Source organism: Equus asinus, chromosome 6, assembly GCF_041296235.1.
Source record: "Equus asinus isolate D_3611 breed Donkey chromosome 6, EquAss-T2T_v2, whole genome shotgun sequence".
NCBI lineage: Eukaryota > Metazoa > Chordata > Mammalia > Perissodactyla > Equidae > Equus > Equus asinus.
In genome coordinates this window covers 39645939-39667581 of record NC_091795.1, presented here as the reverse complement: position 1 = coordinate 39667581, position 21643 = coordinate 39645939, and the positions used below count along the sequence as shown (strand labels likewise).

General features: G+C 51.2%; 1 protein-coding gene across 3 annotated transcripts in view; it reads right to left on the bottom strand.

Annotated features, from left to right (window-relative positions):
* The window catches only part of SLC4A5 (solute carrier family 4 member 5), a 116119-nt gene that overhangs the window by 15564 nt on the left and 78912 nt on the right, over nt 1-21643 (bottom strand). For all 3 annotated transcript variants that reach the window (XM_044772693.2, XM_044772692.2, XM_070511932.1), the window contains 12 exons: nt 19561-19718; nt 19028-19115; nt 17907-18061; nt 17312-17503; nt 15444-15618; nt 13510-13643; nt 12545-12816; nt 8228-8286; nt 5474-5674; nt 3817-3930; nt 2110-2271; nt 1124-1302 (listed from right to left, as the gene is read on the bottom strand). In XM_044772693.2, coding sequence (XP_044628628.1) covers nt 1124-1302; nt 2110-2271; nt 3817-3930; nt 5474-5674; nt 8228-8286; nt 12545-12816; nt 13510-13643; nt 15444-15618; nt 17312-17503; nt 17907-18061; nt 19028-19115; nt 19561-19718 — 1889 coding nt within the window. The remainder of the gene's footprint in view (nt 1-1123; nt 1303-2109; nt 2272-3816; nt 3931-5473; nt 5675-8227; nt 8287-12544; nt 12817-13509; nt 13644-15443; nt 15619-17311; nt 17504-17906; nt 18062-19027; nt 19116-19560; nt 19719-21643) is intronic.

The following is a 21643-nucleotide window of genomic DNA, read 5'->3' as shown; positions in this document are numbered from 1 at the left end:
GCTCCTCATTCCAGAGAGTAAGCCCACTACCAGAGACCCAGCTAACTGGTGCATGGGGAGAGAGGGCATTTTATAGGGGCGTTCAGGAGCTTGTTGAGTGCAGTGGCTAATAGGGTGCATGAGCCAGACTGACTTGGGTGTGGCTCTGCCACTTACTAGTTGTGTGGCATCAGGCATGAGGCTAAATGTCTTTAGCCTCCGTAGAATGGAGATAATGGCTCCTACCCCAGGGGGTTGTTTGAGGATGAAATGGGATATAGAGCTATTATTCCTGCCCTTTGATTATTACTGATCTTATTAGATCCCACATTTGTGGGGCATGACTCATGAGGCTTCGGGCGAAGAGGGCCTGGCTACTGGAGGAGGGCAGGTGTGTTTTCTGATCACCCAGGCACAACCCAGGTGGGAGCTGGGGGCTCTGGGGCAGATTGCTCAGACCCACCCATCTGGGGCTCAGAGGCCCAGGAGGGGACACAGCCCTGACCAGAGAAACCTCTCTTGGGGCAGGCTGGGCAGCCCAGGTATTCTGAGGCAGTAGGGAGAAGCTCTTAGAAGAGCCACTTATGAGAATGCCAGTGTCTGGCGTGGGCTCACCCTGGAGCCCTGAGAGGTGGAAGATGAGCTTCCCCGCCTGAAACAGGTACAGGACCTGGCATGGGGGTGAGAGGAGGGACAGGTGAAGGAACGAGGTGACAGGCCATGGGCCACAGCCCAGGGATGCGAGTGGTCCTGGGAAGGCTTTCTGAGGAAAGGAGATTGAGCAGGACCTGAACCCACAGGAGGGCTTTCGGGGGCAGTGGGGGCAGGGGGTCTTGAAGGGACAGGTCAGAAGGGGCCCTGTGGGGCCCTTGTGTGGCCTACATAGGTGATTGGTGAGAGCGCGTGTTTAGGGGATGGTGGTGTGCTGCTTGGAATCTATAAAGAAAAAAACACCACTTAGAACTGAGTTTTCGTCTCCTTCTTCTCTACCTTTGGGAATATCACTCCCATCTCTGTGGTTCCTGGGCTGTCAGAGCAGGGCCCCTTTTCACCCAAATACTTTGATGGTAAGAAAAATCTGCTTCCCCTCCCCCAACCTGACCACTCCTGCTCAGGTGGTTCCCAGGCCCTGACTCCCACCTACCTGACTCCCAGGAACTGGGGCTGCTCCCCAGGGGCACTGGTCTCCGTCTCCATCTTGAGGCTGTCGATGTGGGCGATGGAGATGACCGTGGCAGCCACGTACCAGGGCAGCCCCATGAAGGAGCATAGGGCCATGAGGATGCCCACCCAGAACAGGTCCAGATGGTAGCCGGCAGACTTCTGCAGGGCAGCAGGAGGGAAGAAGCTGTCTCAGGAGCCTGTTCCTGACCACATGTTGGGGTAGGGTGGGAGAGACAGAAATCTCCCCAAAGCGGCCATCTTTGTGGAACATGTTGGGGGCAGTGGGGCGGTCTCCTGGGCCTTCTAGAAGGTACTCTGAGGGGGCCACCACCCTGAGGTGCTCAGGCCTTACCAACCCCAGAGTTTGGTGAACCAGGGGAAAGTATACAGGCGAAGGAGGAGAGGAGTGTTCAGCCTTGCAGAGGCCCTGGGCTTGGGTCCTTAGGAAGAAGGGTCCTACCCAGTGGCCACAATATCTCCTCAATGAGGGGCCCAGTTGGCGCAGGCCCTAGACCCAGTCTAGAGAGGTCCAGATTGGGATGGGAAGAGGGTAGCCTGAATCTCTTCAGAGGCAGGGAGGGGAGTTGCAAGGACCAGGAGGGCTAAGTATGCTCCTCTGCCTCCTGGTTCTGGGTCAATATCCCAGTTAGGATCTTCTCAGACTCCCAAGTTCACTATCAGGAGATGCAGAGCTGGAGGGTCCCTTTGGGAGAAGGAAGCAAGCTGTGCCCAGTGACCCACCCTGGGCTCAGTCTGGTCCTTGGATCAAGTCCCCCTGGCCCTGCTGGCCTTACCCCCATCTGGAGGTCACAGTCCTCTCCCCCAAACCCCAGAACTCCGGTCTTCTGGCCTCATATTTTGCTTCACAAATGGCCCAAAATTTTGACAGCAGCACCATCACCCACTTTCATTCCTCCGACTTTGTGGGAAGAAAGAGGTTGTGCCCTGCTCCTAGCACAGCCTTACCCTCAGCTTGTTCTCCTTCCGGTTGACTATGACGGCCGTGATCTGCTGGTCCATGAAGATCAGGATGGTCACCAGCAGGGCGGGCAGGATGCTCGCCAGGTACACCCACCACGGGTTCTTCCCGAAGGGGGCCACGAACCAGCCTCGGTCAGGCCGCGTGGGCTGAGCGGAGCAAAGGGAGAGGGCCCTTTCCTCTCTCCCTTGTCCCAGTGCACTTGCTGCCCGGGCCCACTCTCCCGTCTCCCCGCCATTCCCCCACCTGGGGTACTTTTCAAGTGCAATCTTTTCCCTTAAAGACGTTGGGCATCTGCAACTTAAAAGAGACCACGGAGGCAGACAGACTACGGAAGGGCGTGGTGTCTGCAGAACTAAGATCATTTGTGGCAGCTGCACTGGGACTGGTTGGGAAACAGGGAGATGCAGGGTCAGAGGGCGCTGGGAGAGAGCTTACAGTCACTGACTGCAAAATAACAAGCAGCAGAGATGCCCACAGGCAAGAATTTGATGGGCCAGTGCCTGATGCTTCTGCCTCTCCTCTGAGTCACCTGTCTGGGGAGCGTTACAGAACTGTCTGTGAGATGCTGGGCATCAATTCAGACGTGCATACTGAGAATAGAGATTATCTACGCAGGAGCTGGACTGAAGTTTATCTTTTGTTTTATTTAAGAGAAATAGAGGGGCCGGCCCAGTGGTGCAGCAGTTAGGTGTGCATGTTCCGCTTCGGTGGCCCGGGATTTGCCAGTTCGGATCCCGGGTGCAGACATGGTGCCGCTTGGCAAGCCATGCTGTCATAGGCATTCCACAAATAAAGTAGAGGAAGATGGGCACGGATGTTAGCTCAGGGTCAGTCTTCCTCAGCAAAAAGAGGAGGATTGGCAGCAGATGTTAGCTCACGGCTAATCTTCCTCAAAAAAATAAAAAAGAAACCCATTGTTTAAAAAATAAAAAGAAATAGGTACTTTAATTTTCAAGGTTAGCATGAGTTTTTGAGATGTGTTTAAGCTACTTAGGAGAACCCTGAAATAAAATTGTGAAGGTCAAGACCTCAAAGGCAAGGAGGGTCAGTTCTAGACCCTGCACCTCCCAGCGCAGGGTAGATGGCTGGTGCTCCTTGTGAGGGAGCAGGCTCAAGCTCAGCTACAGCAAATGGCACCAGCTCTGGACTAATGAGGAGTTTCTGAAGCAATGGTTCTCACACTTGAGCAGGCCCCAAAATCCCCTGGAGAGGCTGGGCCCCATCCCCAGATTTCTGATGCTGTCGATCAGGGTGGGACTGACAAATTGAATTTCTAAAAAGTTCCCAAGAGATGATGTGATGCTGGTCTGGGGACCCCACTTTGAGAATCACTGTACTAAGGGATCATTTTCAACAGATCTCAGGTGGCCTCACTAGAAAACCACCAGGGGTCAGGGAATTGTAGACCCTCAAGTGGAAATAAGGGGCTTCAGCTGGGCTGGGGGGTGCATTCCAGCACCTTCCCTACACCATGACTACACAGCAGGATTTCATTGTGAATATGTCCCCAACCCACCGTGTTGGAGGATCACTCCCTGGGAGGCTGTGTAGAGGAAGGGCGGGGCATACACAGAGAACCCACATAGTTGCTTAGCAGAGAGGAGATGAAAGTTTGATCAGTGTAGAGGGGAAAGGATCGGCAGCTGGTGGGCAGGCAGAGCAACTGCCCAGAGCAGGGGTCGGGAGCCAACCTTGATGACACTGGGCACGTGCAGCTTGGGGGTTGCCAGGCCGAAACAGGCATCGATTCCACAGAACAGCAGGATGGAGAAGATAATGGAAAAGTCAGCTACCAGGGCCCGGACCTGCAGAAAGGTGAGCCAGTGAGTGAAATACCCCGCCACCTCAAGGCGGACCCAGTTCTCAGGCAGCAAATTGGAGAAGTGTTAAGAGCTTGGGCTGTGAAGTCAGCAGACCAAGACTCAAATCCTGGCTCTGCCCTGCCAGAAGGCTGACCTTTGGGAAGCATGTCATCTCTTGGAGCCTCAGTTTTCTGATCTGTAAAATGGAGATAATGATAGACCTACCTCATAGGCTTCAGCGAGCTATGACACAGTCAGAGGGCTTGGCACATAACGGCCAAAGTGGGAATTGTTATTATCCATGTGGCGTGGTAGCCATTGCTGAAGATATTTTCTGGAATGACAGACTGAACTAGGTCACCCATCAGGGGTGGCAACGGCAAGGGTTGAAGGAAATCTGAGCTCCTAAAAACCTGTGACAGATTGTTGCACTGCCACCTGAGATGGGAGGGAGGCCCCCAACTCTGCTGGGGACTCCCAGCTACTCTCAGACCTTCTGTCCACTAAGAGTCCTTCACTCTTTTTTTTTTTTTTGAGGAAGATTAGACCTGAGCTAACATCTGCTGCCAACCCTCCTCTTTTTGCTAAGGAAGACTGGCCCTGAGCTAACATCTGTGCCCATCTTCCTCTACTTTATATGTGGGACGCCTGCCACAGCATGGCTTGCTGAGTGGCGCCATGTCCGCACCCGGGATCTGAACTGGCAAACCCCAGGCGACCAAAGTGGAACGTGTGAACTTAACTGCTGTGCCACCGGGCCTGCCACGAGTCCTTCGCTTTTGCTCCTCTGTTTCCAGGTTCGGATCTCACCTCCCTGGCCTCTGACTGCCCTTCCTCACTGACGTCCACTCTGCCACCTTTTCCATATCTCTCCAGAGACAGCAATTTCCAGAGAACAGCAGGAGAGAAGTTGGCAAGGACAGGGGCAGGTGATGGCACACTGAATTCATTCCCTGTACCCTCTACCCCTCTTTAAAATTGTTAATAAAATAACATATATAATTAATTAGAAACCCACATCGTGTAAAAAGCTAAGTCCCCACCTCACCTTTCCCCACTCCAGTCCCCGCTTCCTGATACACCCACGTGTGTCAGCTTGATGTCAGTTGTTCTGGTGGTTTCCTGCAAGTCATTAACTAATATGCTGATACTTCTTATATTTTGATTTACTGATTTAAGGCATTATGTGTTAAGGATCTAGCCTGCTTGTGCTAGCCCTCCTGCCCTTTCCTCATTCCTAATCTTTGAGAATTAGTTTTAAACTCCTTCTTTGGGTTTCCTTTGTACTTTTAAGTTACATAATTAAACCTCTCTTCCCACTAACTTTTGCCAATATCTCTCATTCTCCATCACGTCAGGTGAGGCCCCTGTCTTGACAACACGGGAACCCAGTTCTCTCTGACTCCAAGTCTGTGCTTGTAAGTTGAAACCCATCGTGAGCCAGCGCTGATATGGTGTCCATCCTGTCAGTAGGCCAGAACCCTCTCGGGGAGACCTCGTGCATGGTCTGCCTGTAGGTCCCCTCCTACCTGCAGGATGAGCTTACCTTGGTAGGGAAATAGCGGCTGAATTTGAACTTCTTCAGGGTCAGGGTCATGGAGTACGTCCCGAAGAAAAGGATGAAAGACATGAGAGCCAGGTCTGGGACGAACTGGCAGGAGTTCCCGAGCAGGCGCCCACCGTAGTTCAGACACTCCTTCTTGCTCAGCAGGGACCAGTCCAGCGCTGTGAGGTTAAGGGGGTTGTACTTGGAGACCAAGCACAGGAGAGAAAGGGTCAGGACCTTCCTGGCAGGTCAGCAGTGTCCTCCCCTCTGCAGTCTCCAGGCAGCCCACAACCCCCTCCCACCCTCTGAGGGGCCCCAGCCCTCCTGCCCCACGATAGTGCCCAGCAACAGAGTGATGTTCCTGGGGACAGGCTGCTTCAAGGAATGACAAGCAGGAGGCTCCCTGGGAAGACAGGATCTGACAAGTGTTCTTCACTGTGTTCTAGGATGCACTGTTTGGTTAGTGAGGAAGAACAGCGCAGAGGCTGGGATGCCCTCTCCCTCAGCAGGCCTGGCCCCCGGCTCAGTCAGTCAACCACTGTTGGCACCTCCTTCCTGGAGTGCCTCACATTTATCCTCCCCTTCCTTCCCCTATGCACACCCTTTCACGTATTGGGGCTCACACCCGACCCTTGTCAGACCTCTCTTGGGTCAGTCACTTCAGTCATTGCCCCTTTTGGGGCCCCAGATGCCTAAAATCCAGGGCACACATAATTTTATATATATACAGTCGTATGTTGCTTAACATTCTGATGGGGATATGTTCTTAGAAATGCATTGTTAGGTGATTTCATTGTTGTGCAAACATCATAGACTGCACTTACACAAACCTGGATGGTATAGCCCACTACACACCTAGGCTGTATAGTACTAATCTATGGGACCACTGTCATATATGGGGTCTGTCATTGACTGAAATGTCATTATGTGGCTTATGACTGTATGAATATATATGATAACATATATAATAACATATATTCATACATATATGTTCCTAAGCATATATATGTGTGTACATATATATATGTGTGTATTCACCTATATGTTTTTAAGTATATAAAAGGAGGAATAAAATAAGTAATTTATAAGAAAATTTAATGTATATTTTAAAAAATTAACATGTAATGTTCAGGAACCTATATAAGGAAGTAAACAGATGCTTGCAACTAGCTACACTGGATGTTTGGATTAAGAGAAAGGTGGTAGTATGATAGAATAATGGTCCCCAGTGAATCAGGCCTCCTGGGTCCACACTCCTTGGCAATGTGACCCCTCCCATCAAAAGGTGAAGTCTATTTCTCCTCCCCTTTGAATCTGGGCTGGCCCTGGGCCTGCTTAGACCAAGAGAATGGGGAGGAAGTGGCTCTGAGCAGGTTCTGAGTCTAGGCCTCAAGAGGCCTTGCAGTGTTTGCTCTCACGCTATTGGGTCCCTGAGACCGCCAAGCTATGAAAAAGCTCAGGGTCAGAGAAAACCGCATGGAGGGGCCCAGCCATGTGCTGAACGTCAGCTGCATGCCTCAGTCACTGCAGCGATTAGAAACGCCCCCTGCAGGGTAGCAGGCCTCTGCACGTCTCTGGTCTGGGCTCCCTCCTCGCCCATCTCTCGAGGTTTCCCTGTTCCATCCCCCATCCTCACGCTGTCTCGACCGTGGTCCCCGCACCATCCTCGGAACAGGTTTTATGCTTTTCCCCCTGTGCCCTCTGTCTCTGCTGGTCCCTCAGCCTGGAATGTGCTTCTGTCTACAGAACCAACTTTTCCAACCTTGAAGACCAGATCATGTTCCACTTTCTCCATGAGGCTCTCCCTGACCTCCAGCTTGCAGGTGCCTCCTGCCTCCAGGGCTGGAAGGACACATTGGGCTGGTATTTGACACATGGCATGCTCTGCTTGTGCTATCCCATTACTTCTCAGGTTCGTCTCCACAAGCTTATTGCAGGCCAGTTGGAGCGGGGGGCCACATCTGTTCCTTACGTCTTTTTAGCCCTCACAGTGTGCACAGCACCTTTCATACAATAAGTATTCAGACATAGGCACCAACTGATTCCATTCTCCCCCCGTCAAAATCAGATATTTGAAAAACCTTAGGTTAACTTGCCAACTGAGCAGCCAGCTGCCTGTGCAGGAGTGACTGAAGGAGCAACCTCAGGGCCACTGAAAGTCCAACCATCTCCCCCAAGGCCTTCCAGGGCTGCCCTTTGCCTGGTTTTGGATTCCCACCATTGGAGCCACAGGCTGGGCACCACCTCTTGAGGGCCACTGCACATCATTATTGGGAGAGAGACAAGATCCGGGGGCCAGGGACTCAAGAGCACAAAGGACAGATCAGATTCAGGTAGGGCGGGTGGAGCATTAATAAACTTTCTGGGGCTGGGTGGGAATTGGGATCCTAAGTAGAAATTGCAGGAAGAGGTAGAAAGATGGATGGGAAACTTCACGTACAGCTCCATTTTTGCAGCCCTGCTTACTATTCCTAACCTCTACCGCCCCTTCGTGTGTGTGTGTGTGTGTGTGTGTGTGTGATATTTATGCACATGGATCTAATGGAATGAGGCACGTTTTAAAATGGAATTTTGACAGTTTGTACTTAAAAGAAAGATATGCATTTAAAAAGTTCCACAGGTGACCCTGAAGGACAGCTGAGGTTGACCTCTGCAAGTCTGGGTTGTTACAAGATGGTCTCGGTTTCCTAACTTTTCCCTCTCTATCGACAAACGGCAGCTCTCAAATGACTGACGTAAGAGGAAAGGACTTACCAGAGAAGAGTTGGTGTTTGGTGGCAGCAGGGCTGAAGCATTGAACACAGTTGTATTTGCTGTGGATGAGCACAGGACATGGGGAAGGGTCAGCAGCTGCTGGGCCTGGAGCCTGCGACCCCCTCTCCTGGGCCCCCACCCTTTCCCATCTCCCTCCTGTTCCTTTGAGCCAAGGACTGGCTTCCATTGTGAGGGCAGCTCATCGCACCCCCGCCCCTCTTCACTCTCCTCACTTTGCCCAGTGAGGGCAGGGGTGGTGGAGGGAGCCCGTGCCACAGCTCTGACAGACCAGCTGGGCCCAGCTAGGACAGCTCCTGTCTGATGCTCAAGGGCTGGCTTTAAAAAATGAAGTGCGGAATCTGCTGCCAAGACAAAGTGCCAACACAAGTTGGTGGATAACGTGCCTTGTGAATCCCTACCAGTCACTGGACCCACGTCTGTGCTCTAAGACTTAAAAAACATTTTCAAAGAACTTACTCTATGCTATGCACTAAGCAAAACCTTTAGACACATCATCTTGCTAAGTTCCTACATCCCCAAGAAGTCTCCCCATTTTAAAGATGAGGTAACTGAGGCCCAGAGAGGTTAAGTAACCTGCCCATTGCCCAAGGTCACACAGCTCATACTTGGGGGAGTCATGCTCCATAGCAGGCAGGCTGGCCCAGAGCCATACACCTCCCAACTCTACACAGCAAGCGTCCTTCCCTGCTCCGCTCCTCTCCACATACGCTTCCCTTCTCTCCCGCCTCCTTCATATCTGCTTTTTTTTTTTTTTAGGTCAGCTGGGCCTGTAAGGACTTGTTTATCTTCTCCAATCTGCGCCTTGAATACAAGCCAAGGAAGATTAAACCCAGGTCCAGGACCTGAAGGAGAATCAGGAAGCCAAAGGCACTGCTCTCAGCTGTTTGCCCCACATCCCTCGTCCGGGCACTCCCCTTCCCCAGCCTCAGTGTCCCTAACCGTAAGGGGAGAATAGGAGGGCTCCCTTCAGGGGCCACAAGAAGAGTTGAGAGGAACTGTAATCCCCTCCCTGGGGGGTGCAGCCATTCATTACAAAGGCAGGCCTTGGAGGGCCGTCTTGCTGCAGCACTGCACGGGTGCAGGAGAAGGGCCAGGTCCTCCTCGCCTTCCCCCTCCGAGTGAAGGCCGACTAAGTGTTCCTCTGCAGCGGTTCTGGGGGAGGAGGAGGGGGGCCCAGCAGCCAGTTTACTGGAAATGCACTGCAGACCCCACTGACTTCTGTGGCTGTGGTTAGGGACCTAGAGGGCAGAAGAGGCTATTCTTGAAGCTTCTTTGATCTCCAACAAGCTGTCATGGGAAGATGGGATCACAGGGCCCCTCTATGTTGCCTGCTTCTGGGGCGGTTGCAGCTGGGAGTGGCTAAGGCATTCAGCCTTGACCCAGGGCAGAATATTCCTAGAAGCTCTACAAATCCAGAGGTTTGTTACAATTATCAGGAAGAAAACTTCACTTACTAGAAACGAGGACATCTGCTGCCCTCTACTCCCACCACTGACCAAGAGAACATGACGCACAATTAACAACAGAGCAGAGAAGGTGGGCAAGAAGGCTGACTTGGGGCTACCCACGTGAACGCTCATGGACTCCCACCTAACGCTTGAGCCTGGCGAGTTCCCACGCCTTCCTATGGCCCCAGGTTGTCAGACCAGACATTCCTTTGATGTCTTCTGCTTAGGCTTAGCCATTCTTTTGTATCAAGAACTTTGTAGGATTTATCTGAAAGCCACTTTGAGATGAAGAAGGAAGAAATATAACATGGAAAATTCCAGAGAGGGTCTGAGTATCAAATATTTTAAAACTCTAGTGTTTACAAAGTGGTACTCACTTGGGATTGAAAGCAGCCCAGTCAGTGTGTGCAGCATCCATAAACAGAATACAAATCAGTTACAATGGAAACAAGATTAAATTTAAAAAGAGTGTGCCCCCAAACAAGATCGTATGAGGAAGAGTGACAAAGAGTGGTAGTGTGCCACAGTCAGACTGGGTTTTGCAGTAAAACCAGGAAATTGGAACAATTAGCAAGCAAGTGGCCATAGACTGTGAAAGAAACCCTCCTCAGTTAGTTCCCCCTTCCCCAGTCTCCTAAAGGTCTAGAACTTTCCCTTTCATATTCTGCTAATCAAAACTAACTTGTCCTGGTTCTGGCTCCTTTACTCTGAAGAAAGTGAACATCTATGGCTCAGTATTGCTAATTAATAGTTCAAGAGAGCTGTAGTTCTCAAACCTAAGCATGCATCAGAATCACCTGGAAGGCTTGTTAACATATTGCTGTCCCTACCCTAGAGTTTCTAATTCACCAGGTCTTGGGGGGGGCCCAAGAATTTGCATTTCTAACAAGTTCCCAGATGGTGCTGATGCTGCTTCCAGGGACAACTATGGCAACAGCATGACCCAAAAGAATGAGGCGACATCAGGCACCTGGGAAAGGCCAGAGGGGGCGCTATTTGGAGGCAGGTGGATTCTGTGAGGGCCCTCAGATCCTACCTTGTATGTTCCTACATCCCCTGTTCCTAGGGAACCCCTCTGTTTGATTTCTCCTGTGGGCAGATGATGCTCAGAATGGCTGAAGCTCCCCATGTGACCCCAGAACTTGGACCACTTCTGAAAGAGATCAAGGACGTGTACTTCCAAAAGCCATGTTTGCAGGAACACTTGTGTTCAGTGCGATGAATCCACAGTCCAGAGGACATGAGCAGCAAATGGGAGTGCCCTGATGGGGCCCACAGAGGCAGAATTTGCTCTAGGGCAGAACAAAAAGGGCCTGCAGGTAGGGTCTCCTCAATCCCCTGTGCAAGCAACATGTCATGGCCCAGGACAAAGGACAACTTCACCTATTGTTGGATTTTAATGGAATAACTCAAAATTGGTGATAGAAAAAGTGAAAGAAAAAAATTAAGTCTCAACTTCATTACAAAATCAGTATAGTGACAGAGGAAGAGAGGGTACAACCAAAACCACACTCTCTAAGGTCAGGACACCTTTATCTTCCACAAGGCCTAGGCTAAAGTGGGGTGCACAATCATTGTGCAGCCAATATTTTTGATTGACTTATGATCAATTTTTTATGGATAGTATGTATTAAAGGGCTGAACAACACCGTATCTACTTATTTCCTCCATCCCAATTTGAAAACTTCACAAGAGTTCCATGAGACTGGCAGGGCCAGCGTTGATGTCCCTCTTTTACAGCTAGGCACACTGACGTTCAGTGTGACATTGGGTGATCTCTGGACCCCAGTTTGCTCTTTGAATCCAGCCTGGTGGTGCTCAGAGATATATGAATGGGTCTCCAGCCCCTGCTCTGTAGCATCCTGGGCACTCTGAGCACATCCCACTAAAGGCTCTTTGGGGCACGATTATGACTGTGAAGGAGGCCAGGGGTTCAGACTATGGGAAGCCCTAACTTACAGGTGACAGTTTTTGGGCAGAAAAGAACTTCACGGGAGTGGTACTGAGAATTATCACACAGTTGATTGATTCAGCCTCCCACCCAGTGCAGGGATCCTTTTTATAACACCCTTGGCAGATGGACATCCACGTAGTGGCTAAGTAGCTTGCTACCACCCAAGGGGGCCAATAGTTCTTAGGATGGCAGCTCCCACTGTTGGAAGTTCTTCCCTGAATTCAGCCAGCATCTGGCTCCCTGGAGCTTCTGCTCCTCAGTCTTGTTCTGCATCCTGAAGTTACACAGGGTGAATATGACTCCCTGTGACATGACTGTCCTTCTCTGATACCTCTCTAAGAAGCTGAATAACCTCAGATTTTCCAACAGTTCTTCAAATGACATGATTGCCAGGCCCTTTCCAACCCTGACCAGCCCTCTACCCTGGACATGTCCTCATCTGTAGGTGTGGTCTCACCTTACAGTGTATGGGAACACATTGGCAGTGATGTGTCAGGGAGAGCTCATGGTGTCATGCATTCATGGAGCTGGGAGGGACTTGGACCCCATCTGGTCTACCTCTGGCCTGGAGCAGGAAACCCTGGGCAGCATTCTTGACAGGTATGGGCTCCACATTACCCCACACTGAGGAAAAGCATGCCTTCTTCCCTTCATGGGGTATCTCTGCTCCCTTCTGATTATAACCCTGGGTTCTGGTATTGTGACCCTCATTGGAGCTACTGTTCCTTGGTTTCCTTCCAAAAACTGAGTTCAAGACCCTTCATTTGCTCCCTTCAGACAGTCAGCCCCTGGCTGAACAGCTCCTCCCAGGAAAGCTCATTCTCTTGCATTTGAGTAGAGAGCTGCGGGGAGGGCGGGCGGGGGGCCCAGGGCACGTCTAGGGTTACCGGTCACCTGTATCCGGGGCGACGCACTCGCATTTGTAGGTGGTGATGGAGTCGGGCTTGAAGTCCATGTTGATGGGGTAGTACTTGAAGGCACCGATCATCTTCTTGATGGCATCGTAGATGAAGATGAAGCTGATGAGGGTCGAGAAGCCCTCCTCGGTGAAGCGGGTGATATACTTGATGATAAAGCTGGCGTCTGTGGCCACCAGGATAAGGCACTGGATGGCTGAGTGTAGGCCAATCCAGAGGCGGAACTCCATGTAGTCCAGGCCATTGCCTCTGGAAGGCAGAGGGAAGCGAGGGGCCTCCAGCCCAGGGCCCTTGGCTGTGCTCAGCTCCCCAGACCCACCCTAAGTGGTTCATTTGCCCCTCTTGTGGCACAGATGCCCTCCTAGGAACTGCGAGAGGACTAAGGACAGGGACAGTTCCTGGGTGAGGATGTCTGGTCTTTGAGAATTCTGGGAAAGGATCTCATGGGGGTAGGAGGAAGGTGCTAAGTCATCACAGTTCTCACACATTTGGTAACAAACACCCAGAGTGAACAAAAAGCAGGGAATTTCAGGATGACAGAGCTGGAACAGGCCTTAGAAATGACCTCACGTTGTAGATGAGGCAACTGAGCCCAGAGTGGTGACTAGAACTGCCTGGGTCAGGCTGTAGCCTTCTGACCTCCAGCGAGACTTTTCCTACACTGCCCTGAGTTCCAAGGCGTAAACTGCTCATGAGCAGAGTGGTGTGAGTTGTCTCCTCTTGTCTTGCCTGGATTTATCCCTATCCCTGTGCTAATCTGCACTAAAATGGCTTAAAGGCAGGGAGCTGGAGGGAATCAGGAGGGACCTCCTGGCAGTCCTTCCCAAGGTAAAGCCAGCTTTGTTACCACCTCACCCCTGCGTCCCCATTGGGGCTGTTCTCCGCCCCAGCTCTGGCCCCAGATGTGGGAGCAGGCACTGGGGGCCACCAATGTGCACCTACTTGCTGAAGTCAAAGAGGAGCTTCTCGAAGATGAGGATGGGCCCTGTGCTGCTGAGGATGATGAGAGGCTGTCCCGAGAAGAGGCAGAACAAGGAGCCGGCCATGGCAGTGCCCAGGAAGCTCTCCATCACTCCCTGGGGGCACAAGGAGTGTGAAGCTCAACAGAGGCAGGAGAAGAGGTCTCTGAGCACAGGCTAGAAGCCAGTTATCTCCCCAAGGGCCCCAGTCACAGGGCTCGCCCTTTATTCTGGGCCCTTTCCTCCCAAAATTCTGCTCCCCATTTCCTACTCCATAATCCCTATCATCGCAAATTCACTCTTTCTAATTCTGTTTGGATAAAGGTCTCCTGTGACTTCCTTTTGGCACTGTAGGGCTTAGAAAATGGGCCTGCCAATGGACATGCCTCTCCTAAGTCATTCTACTCCCAGAGGACAGCCCATTTATTCATTCAAAAATCTCTTAGGTGCTTTTAGAGGTCAGATCATTCACTCATTCAAAATCCATTAAGTGCCTAATTGTACTATGTACAAGGCATTGTACTAGATAGTGAGGACCGATCAGTGAACAAGATAATGTATCTTCAGTCCAGTGGGAGATACAGACAAGTTCCCAACAGGCTGTCTCAACCTTAGCACTATCGACATTTCGGGTTAGATAATTCTTTGTTGTGGGGGATGTCCTGTGCATTCCTGACCTCTCCCCACCAGATGTCAGTAGCATCCCTCTCCCGGTTAGAACAACCAAAACTGTCTCTAGATGTTGCCAAATGTCTCCTGGGGGGTCAAAATGGTCCCTTGTTGAGAAACACTGCCAAGGAGTGTGATAAACTGCGCTAAGTTCAGGGTGCCATAGGGGCACACAGGAGGAGTGAAGGGGTGCTGAGGAAGCCCTCTCAAGAAGCAGATACGTAGAAGCTGAGACCCAAAACTTGAGCAGGGAATTGACCAGGAAAAAAGGGCAAGTGGAGTGATGAGAAAGAGTGTCTCAGGAAGAGGGAACAGTGTATACAAAGGCTGGAGCTGAAAGGGAGGATGGCTTTGAAGAACTGGAAGATGATCAGGATTGATGGAAAACAACGCAGAATGGTTGAGGAGAACAGGAATCTGAGAAAGGGCCACGTGGGAAAGCGGGATTTATGAGTCAAGGATGATGTCTGGGCAGCTGGGTGAACCATGGTGTCACCCACTATGCTGGGGAAGGGCCGGGGAGCAGCAGGTCTAGAGGGAAGGTAATGCATGCAACGTTGGCCCTGTGAGTGGGGTTCCCGAGGGTCAGCCATGTGGTCAAGCCCAGAAGGCAGCTAGATATTAGACCTGCAGCTCAGGAGAGTGGTGTGGGATGGAGACAGGCCTTCATCTCAGTTTATCTGGGAAAGTGAGTCTTCACATTGGTGCTCCGAGCTTTTCAATGGTTCTACCCTGAAGGCCCTCACCAGCAAAGACCCTTGCCTGGGTCTTGGGCTAGTGTCTCTGCTGAGCTGATGTTTACCCCAGGGAGGCCTGTGTTGTTGTCATGGAAACAGCTTACCATCTTTCTACATCTGTCTTAACTCCAAGTTAAGAATTAAAGCTGGGTTAAAAAAAAATAGTGTAGGGAGAAGGCCACAATTTTCACTTCAATAAATTGTGCTGATTAAATCCATTCAAACATCAGTGGGAACAGTATCAAATAACAAAGTAGATGATTCCCCTTAAAAGTTTGATCTATTTACATCATCCTTAAGTTTGGTATTTATTAACATGATTTAACTTCAGATCTTTTTAATAATGTTGGCTTATTATTTTTTTGAAGGGTAAAGAAAACTGATGGTCTGAACTGGTCGGTGGATGAAATCCAAACCTTGGTTTGGGGATTACCAGAGGGCGCTCCTTGCCACTAACTGGTAGCAGCAGATTTTACTGAGGTTTGCACTTATAGCCCGAGCTCGCACACACCTGATAATTGTCAGTGGCATCCCCCAGAAGCCCACCAAAGGTGATCGCGTTGGTGATGCAGCCGAGGTAGATGAATAGGATGGCAGAGATGGACTGAATATGGAAGCCGTCATAGAAGTCACTTAGGAACCAGGGCAGCTTCCTCTTGACATCCAGAAGCAGGCCACCGAAGAACCTGCTTGAGACAGGCCCAGGAGCTGCTTTCTCACCAGACACCAGTGCAGGGGCAGGGCTATTTACAGGAGTCTGCAGAGCCTGGGGCGAGGGAGGGAACTTGACCAGGGATAGATGGGAACAGAGACTTTCCACCAGACCATTTAAGACCAAGGAAGAACTCTCACAGGACTAATAGTTGGTGGTCGGTGCTGTCCGCACTGGGAAGGGTGGTCATAGACAGCTGGATGGGAGAGGGACGGTCTGATGGGCATATGTCCTGGGGGAGACCTAACATTCCACGGGGAATGGAAATCCTGAGGTCCACAGATGGCCGTCCTCCTCACGTCCCTGATTAGCAGCAAATGTGTCCAACTTCACAAGATAGAGACAGCCCAGATTATAACACAGATTCATCAAGGGCAGGTTCTGAACCAAAGAACTGAGCAGATTCTTTGCTCTCTGGAACAACTGAGTCCCGCTGCCTTGATGCTTAGGGACAGTGTTTATTGAGGACGCTATTACCATAGCTCCTAACACAATGCTTAGCATGCACAGGATTTCCCAACCTCAGAGCTAATGAAGTTTTGGACTGGATAACACTTTGTTGTGGGGGCTGTCCTGTGCATTATAGGATGTTGAGCAGCATCCCTCACCTCTATCCACTAGACGCCATTAGCATCTCCCCTTCAGTTGTAACACACAAAAATGTCTCTGGACATTGCCAAATGTCTCCTGTGTGGAGGGTGGGGGTGTAGATGGGGTTGGGAAAGTCAACCCAACTTGAGAACCTGTGGCTGGCATAAAGCCAAAGGCATATAAACCATGACTCCATTCTCAAAGTCATGATTTACACACAGCTTTGTAGGGCCATGTCCTTTCCTAAATTCAGGTCAACCTGAGTTAGTCCAAGAGCTAGCAAAGAAACCCAAGCCAGAAATTTCTTCTCTTGTTATCTAAAAAAATAAAATAAATAGTTTTAAAATAGGTAACATAAGGTTAAGAAAAAAATCCAAAGGGTAGTGTTATGGATTGAATTGTGTTCCCCAAAAAGATATATCAAAATCCTAACCCCCAGTACCTGTGAATGTGACTATATTTGGCAATAAGGTCTTTGCAAGTGTAATCAAGTTAAATGAAGTCGCTGGGGTGGGCCCTGATCCAATATGACTGGTGTCCTTATAAAAAGAGGAAAACGCTCCATGAAAACAGAGACACAGGAGGGAGTCATATGATGACAGAGGCAGAGATCAGTTGATGCAGCTGCATGCCATGGAGCACCAAGGATTGGCGGCCACCACCAGAAGCCAGGGAGAGGCAAGGAAGGATTCTACCCAGAGTCTCAGAGGGAGCATGGCCTGCTGCCACATTGAATTGGAACTTCTAGCCTCCAGAACTGTGAGAGAATAAATTTCTACCGTTTAAGCCACCTAGTATCTGACACTTTGTATGGCAGCCCTAGAAAACTAGTACAGGTAACAAAGGGCGTCTAGAGAAAAGCTGGGTTCCTCCTCTTCTGTACTGGTGCAGCTTCCCCTTTCCAAACACAACTCTCCTGCTGATCCAGGAGGGACTTTGAGGGCGGGGAGGGAAAGAGTGCAGGCCGTGGCGTGGCCAGAGTTGGCGCTGGAGGCAGAGGGGGAGAAGGTTCCTAAAGGGTACGTGGGAAGGAGAGAAGTCTAAAGGACAGCCGGCGTCAGGCCTGGGGTGGGCACCTTCCTGTCCAGATAAGCTCCTCCCCGATTTCGTGGACGGCTGGCATCTCTCCATCATCCCTGCTGCTCCCTCCGCTGGCCCCTCCGCCACCACCACCGCCTCCAGCGCCGCCTCCTGCAGCCGCCCCGCCGCCGCCTCCCCCCACTGAGCCATTCATTTGGCCCAGCTCCGTCAGGGAGAACACGGATTTCCTGGAAGGAGAAGGGGGACAGGGGACAGTGGGGCTCCCAATCCTGGGAAGGGCTTAGCTCCTCCAGGACTGTCCCCAGAACACCTCCCACCTCCCCAACAAAAATCATGGAATATCTTAAAATACAGAGAAAAATACAGAAAATGATCTAATAATACCCACCCACAAGTCACCCAAATTTACACATGTTCACATTCAGCATACAAGTATTTGCTTCTGACTTTTTTTGGGGGGGGTGTGGGACGGGGAAGAATAAAATGAACTGAAAAAAAGAGTATAAACCCATGTATGCTGACATCTTTTCAAATCCAAAACAAAGAAAAGAAACGGACAGGCTTGAAGCCCTCTTTGTACTGTGTCATGTAGTGTCTTGCCCACCCACCCCCGCCCATTGATATACACACCTCTTGTCAGCAGAGGGCACCTTCTTGGGTGGCTCAATCCGGATATTGGGGTCCCATTCTCCAGGGGGGAGAACGATGACCTCATCCAGAAACTCATCAACCCCGGCAATCAGATCTTCCCGGTTTCGGGCTTTATAGGCCACGTCGCTGAAGAGCTGGCAAGGCGAGAGGAAGGGTTGCTGACGTCCCCTTCTCATGCACCTCTCAGAGCACATCACATACAGTTTCAAAGAAAATCACTTTGACCCACTTTGAACGCCTAACCTACTCTCAGTTTTTGAGATGAGAACTTAGCTGGGCAGGTGAAACATGGCACAATGGGAACGGCAGGCCTGGTGGGAGACGGCTCCTCCTGGACCTGATGGCCAGGTCTCCATACTCGAGCTGTAGGACTTGGCTAAGTTACCTAACATTTCTGCTTTCAGTTTTCCACAGGGCAAGTTCATTAGAAAATGTGTGCAGAGCCCAGTCCAAGAAGCTCAGATATTTCAAATCTGTTTATAACTTCCTAGCCCCTCACCCTTGGAGGGTCAGCCTGTCATTCCGCACTGTCTCCAGAGTGTTCTGCCTAACTTACAGATCTGAGCTGGTCATGCCGTGTTTAAAGTCCCTAAGGCTCCCCAACGCTTCTGGGACAGAGTGTGAACTCCCAGCTCTGCCTACAGGCTCTGTATAGTCTCCAGCTCACCTCTCTGGCATCACCTCCTGCTCTCGAAGCTCTCTCATCGAGCCTGCGCAGAACCACTTCCATCCAGCTTCTTGGTCTCCGAGCCTGGGCCCCTGTTCCTTTTCTCTGGACCTGCCTCCTAGGCTCGCACCAGGTCTACCTAACTCCTGATCATCCTTAGCTCTAATGCCATCTCATGGGTGAACCCTCTCCTAGCTGCCTGGGCCCGAGCGCACAGCTCACTTTAGGATGATAGGTCTGTCCCTCCCACTCAACTGGTGCTCCTAAAGGGCAGTGACTATTCCCTCATTCTCATAATCCTTAGCACCCTGCACTGCGCCTGGCACACAGTAGGTGCTCAAATGTGCTTGTTGGATAAGCAAATGAATGGAAAGATGGTGTTTGATGCAAGAGCCATGGCATTTAGGAGCACCTGCTTCTTGTTAGCACTTACATCGTCGACCATGAGCGTTGCAATGGCGCGGCCAATTTCATTGTAGGATTTTGCTCTCCCAGAGGGTCCCAGCAATATGAACAGAAATCTGCAAAGAAGATGAAGAAGGAGGAGGAGGAAAGTGAGAAGGAAAAATAGAAGCAGGTGAAGAGAAGGATTCTCTGCCCCTGACCGTACCCATTCTTAACTCTTTAACTGCCAATCACTTGTCCCTTCCCTCCTCTGAATCCCATATTTGCTTTGGAGAGACATTTCCCCTTCATTCCCCTAGCTTCCCCTTGAGCATCCTTACCATGCCCTCATGTCCCAGAGCCCACCCAACAGCGTCTCCCCCAGTTGTTGGCTCCTTCGTTTTTATGATTATTTTAAACAAACTCTCTAAAACTTCCCAAGTCAGACGATTTCCCTCCCCAGCCAATTCCCCAATTTTCCTTCTGCATTTTAGGGGTGTCTCCAACAGCGCTGTTTGCTGACTGCATGGACAGCTGGCTGCCTGAGGGCAGGCACCGTCGGCAGAGTTCAGTGGCCCTCACCTGGTGGGGACGGGCACCTCGGTCACTCCGCCCAGCATGGCCGACTGGATGAGACGCACGAAGGCGATGAATGGCTGGTCCAGGAAGTCCACCTCGCCCACGAGCACATTGGAGGCTTCTGAGTCCTTGGGGATCTTCTTCATGAATTTGTTTTTCCTCTGGTCAGGGAGGGGGAAACAAGATACCCATGGGTATTCACACGTGGGGGTTCCAGCTCGCCCTCCCTCACCCCCTTCAGATTGCTGAGGAGGCTAACTTCACAAAATTCTCCCAGCATTCTCAAGAAACTGAAAGAAATAACCAAACACTCTCCTCCATTCTGCAGATGAGGAGACTCAAAGTTGGTTAACCCCAGGGACCAACGCAGCCTTTGGAGAGAGGAAGGAACAGGCAATGATCCCTAAGACACTCCTTGATGGGTGAAAACTTTGTTCAGCTGAAGTGTGAGCTGAGGGGCTAGAGAAGACAGCCCAGGCTTGCTGGATGTCAGGACTCAGCCCCCAGCTTCCTGCGGCCCAAGCAGATGGGAGTTTTGTCTCAAACTCTGGCCACCCAGCCCTCTGTCTCTGCCTTCCCCGTGGGTGGCTGCAGGAAGGACATGGCCGTGCTGATGCCCAGAAGACCTGCTTTGTTTTCCCTTTGCCACCAGCTTCCTCACTAACAGGAACCCCTGGACCACACCTCCAAGTATGGGAGAGACTTTCATGCCCCCAAGTCACCCCCAAGAGACCTCCCAGGAAACTCATAGCTTCTGAGACTTTCCACAGAGACTAACTGAGCTGCTAGGGGCTAGTGTCTGTTCGGGGCAGGAAGGTCAAACAGGCAGGGCGAGTGAGGTCCAAGGTGAGAGGCAGTGGAGACAAGCTCTCTGTCCAAATTTATTCCCACTCTCTGCATTTATGACTTCATTCCCAGACTTAAGACACTGACTCCTCCTGAGTCCTCTTTTACAATGAAAACACCTCAGGGATGGTCACATACAGCTCTTCTTAGTATTTAACATCTTAGAATGCATTCATTTTTCAAGTTGCTCTCTCTCTAGGCAGCAAGGGGATGGGCAAGGGACGGAGATAATTTCATAGAGAGAGGATGGAGGGGGAGCGTTTGGGGAGGGCAAGGCTGGTGGAAGTCCGCAGTGGCCAACAAAGGAAGAAAGGGCACAGAGGGTGGAACCAAGCCCTAAAGAGAGGTCCCGTGAACACCACAATTATGCCACCCATTCCCCCATGGCTGGATTCTCTCCTGTTTCTCGTAAGCTCAGTGAAGACACAGCTTCCTTCTGTTCCTGGCAAGGGGTCAGATCGGGGCATGGGCAAAACCAACGGGTCCTGCCCCTGTGGGCCCACAGCCATTTTCTGATTTGACTCTCGAGGGGCATGATACACACTGGGCTGAGTGGCCTCCTAGCACAGAAAAGGCACATGAGCAAGGGCTGCACCTTTATAATCTTTTAAATCCAATCAAAACAATGAAACTCTCCAAACCACCCGGACAACAACCCCAGGACCCTAACACAGCGAGAATAGGCAAGGGCAGGAGTTAACGGGAAGGCCGGAATCCCCATGACTCAAAAAGTCTCTTTGTCCCAGGCGCAGTCAGCTGATTCATAAGCAGGTTCTTCAGGATGGAGGGCTGGGTGTGCCAGGGCAGCTGCCATCCCCCTGCCAGCTCCCGGCCCCCCAGCATCAGGCAGGGAGTGGATCCAGGGGACAGGAGGAGAGGCAGGGTGTCAGGAGTGCCCTGGAGACAACAACAGGCTTTGAAAACAATGATTTGGGGCGGCCCAACAAGCACATTCATAATCCAGGAGCGGGGAGGCCCAACAGGGCCTTGGTCCTCCCTTGTAGCTTGTGACATGTTTGGTAAGGAGGACAGGATGGTGAGATCCCATAAATGGGCCATGCTGGCATTCTGGCCACTCTGGCTTGGCCACAGTCTGGACATGAATTTGTCCAATCAGGGCACTGCTGACCCCACTTTCTGAACCCCATGGGGACTCAGGTCCAACTCTGCTGAGTCATCACACACAGCCATGCTGTCTGAATCCACGCTCTGCTCACTGGGAACCCGCCAACATGCCCAG